This window comes from Penaeus monodon, chromosome 4, assembly GCF_015228065.2.
Source record: "Penaeus monodon isolate SGIC_2016 chromosome 4, NSTDA_Pmon_1, whole genome shotgun sequence".
Classification (NCBI taxonomy): Eukaryota; Metazoa; Arthropoda; class Malacostraca; order Decapoda; family Penaeidae; genus Penaeus; species Penaeus monodon.
Genome location: NC_051389.1, coordinates 31,612,077 through 31,614,576, shown reverse-complemented (window position 1 = coordinate 31,614,576; position 2,500 = coordinate 31,612,077). Strand labels below are relative to the sequence as shown.

Here is a 2,500-nt window from a genome sequence, read left to right as displayed (position 1 = left end):
ACACGTGGAGAGGCAGCGCGAGGATAGCCCTCCACCTGCCATTCCTTGCCCATTGTATCCAAACATGTCCTCGCTGGCAATGTTGTCAGTCGGCCTCTTCAGGTAGGTCATACAAGGGATGTGTCTCGAGACTTGCATTTAGATATACGAATTGCATTTAGATATACGAATTTATTCATTATTACTTAAGTCAGGACGATATTTAAATATGAGTTATTGCAGTGAAAACTTCATAAGATTTTTTTTTTCTGTTACAGCACACAACGGATTACTGAACTTACCTCATCGTCAACTTCTTCAACTACATCATCAACAACATCGTCGACTACGTCATCACACACATCGTCCACCTCGTGCATGATCTCGCCCTCTATGACGGAAAACACTTGGGTGGTGCTCGAGGTGGTGAGTGACAGCGGGCTCGTCACATGTTGTTTGCGCGAGAGGACAATTTTGTCACTATCATCGGGAGATTTCCGTTTGAGAACTTCCGACGGGCTTCCTACGTTCAGTGGGGACATGGCCATTATGGAGAAGGTTAGTCACACAATCTGCACACTAACAGATATTCTCATTCAGTAGTTTTTGGAGGCTTGAGAATACACAACCGAGGCAAACAGGTATTAACTGAGCAAATTACAAATGACTGTTTATGTGTGATCTCGAGTTGTCTGATTGATTGCGTATGTTCTTACTCTGCACGTCGGCTTTGCTTTGTCCCTAACCTTGGAGATCCTCACGTTGTCCTGTTGCACTATTTGGCGGCTGTTTGTTTGGCTGAACAGAGATCTTCACACGAATACTAGCACCACAGTATCACATGCACAACACAACAACACTAATAGGCGTCATATATCCCTCGTAGAGCATAAATGTTAAAATTCGCGAGTCTTAGCAAGGAGCTAGGACAGTGGGTGGCGTCTAGTTAGCCTGAGGGAATGCGACTGCCAGACCTAGGAGTCTTATGCTTGAGTGACGCCAAGAGAGGAGAAGGGAGGAGGGGGAGCAGGTAGAGCGGGGGAACTGCTCACCTGCCATTATCTACCTGAAGGTACGAGATGCCCACATGCCCAGACCATCTCTGTATTCAGTCAGAGTAACTGGCAATTTCACAAGCAATTTTGTGTCTTAGTTATACCGAATGGAAGGATCACGCTTGGGATGAAAGTGGCTGAAATTTTATAAAAATATACGAAATGATTGGAGAGTGTTGAGTCCCCCCGGCCCACCTGTAGCCAGAACAGGTGCCAGGTATCGCAATATAAAATCAGATTTTATAGATGAATTCTGTAATGCTTATCTCGTATAACCCAAACTTTAACGAAAAGATTCAACAATGGATGATCGCTATTCGGTGTCAGTGTTGTGAAATATTTTCAAATTGCATAAAGAGAAATAACGGATATTTGCGTCGTCGCTCGGGTGATTAATGAAGAACTTTTCCCCCAGAGCTATTTGTTTACATCACTTGAGTGTCGCATTCGCTATAGATATTCTTCTACAGGATATGGATGTACGGAACATAACTACCAGGGTCTAACTAGTTCTTTGGCGTGATAAACGATTGATGGGAGAGGTGTGTGTGTGTTGGTGATCCCTGGCAACCACTTCGGTACCCCCATCTGGCTAGCTCAGCTCCGCCCGTCGCGTTTCTTCCATCTCATTGTAATTCTGACCAACGTCTAGACTGACCTGGGCGGTAAGCTTTTTAGTCTGCGCTCTTTTCGCCTGCTCCCCCCCCCCACACTTCTATCAGCAAGCTCAACATTCTCTTATACTGAAAGATGGTTATTGAGAAAGAGCAGTTTGGAGCTGCAGGGCTCGAAGGCGCTGAGGAGTGCGTGGGCTGGGGTTCAGGTGTCTCATGTCCCAGGACGTGCTCGGCGTGTACCGCTGTGGGGCATGTGTAGTAAACAATCATTCTAGGTACGAACAAATCTTTCATTCAAATTCCAATGCCGCATAGCGTTTTTACATGCATACTCATGATGTACATAATAGTCTAGATGTATTATACTCACTACATTCAAGCACACTGTTTGATAATCTATCAGATGTCCCGAGGCGGAGGCAGGGCTGCGAGAAACATGGCAACACAGGCTAATGCCTGAGGCGAGACGTGGCAACAGTGGCGCGCGGTTTGCCCGATGGCGGGTTTTACCTTGAAGCTGTACTGGACCTTGCGTATACGTTCGTACACTTTAAAATTGTTTCGTGCAATTTGTACAAAACAATATTTCGAGCCTATCTCCCAAATTAAGGGTAATACGGGAACACTCATTGCTAGCTAAGGATGAACTTAAACGCTGGATAACTATTTCGTTTGCGTTAAAGTCCCCGCTTTTCATTGCCGTCCACAACCTAAGAGCGAAAACTTTCGTTATGTTCCAGTCATTATGGGAATCATGCCCTGTCGTAACCGACTGGAAGTACCAGGGCTTTTGTGCGGGCCTTGAAGAATGATGCAGGTCCGAAGACGGAAGATCAGATGGATAATCAC

At 45.6% G+C, this 2,500-nt stretch overlaps 1 protein-coding gene across 1 annotated transcript in view; it reads left to right on the top strand.

Moving 5' to 3' along the window:
- Window positions 1–582, top strand: part of LOC119572528 (cell wall integrity and stress response component 3-like) — a 671-nt gene extending 89 nt beyond the window's left edge. Inside the window, exons 1-2 of the mRNA XM_037919635.1 lie at window positions 1–102; window positions 258–582. The exon at window positions 1–102 is cut by the window's left edge and continues 89 nt beyond it. Coding sequence (XP_037775563.1) covers window positions 65–102; window positions 258–582 — 363 coding nt within the window. The 5' untranslated portion in view covers window positions 1–64. The remainder of the gene's footprint in view (window positions 103–257) is intronic.
- The last annotated feature ends 1,918 nt before the right edge of the window (window positions 583–2,500 follow it).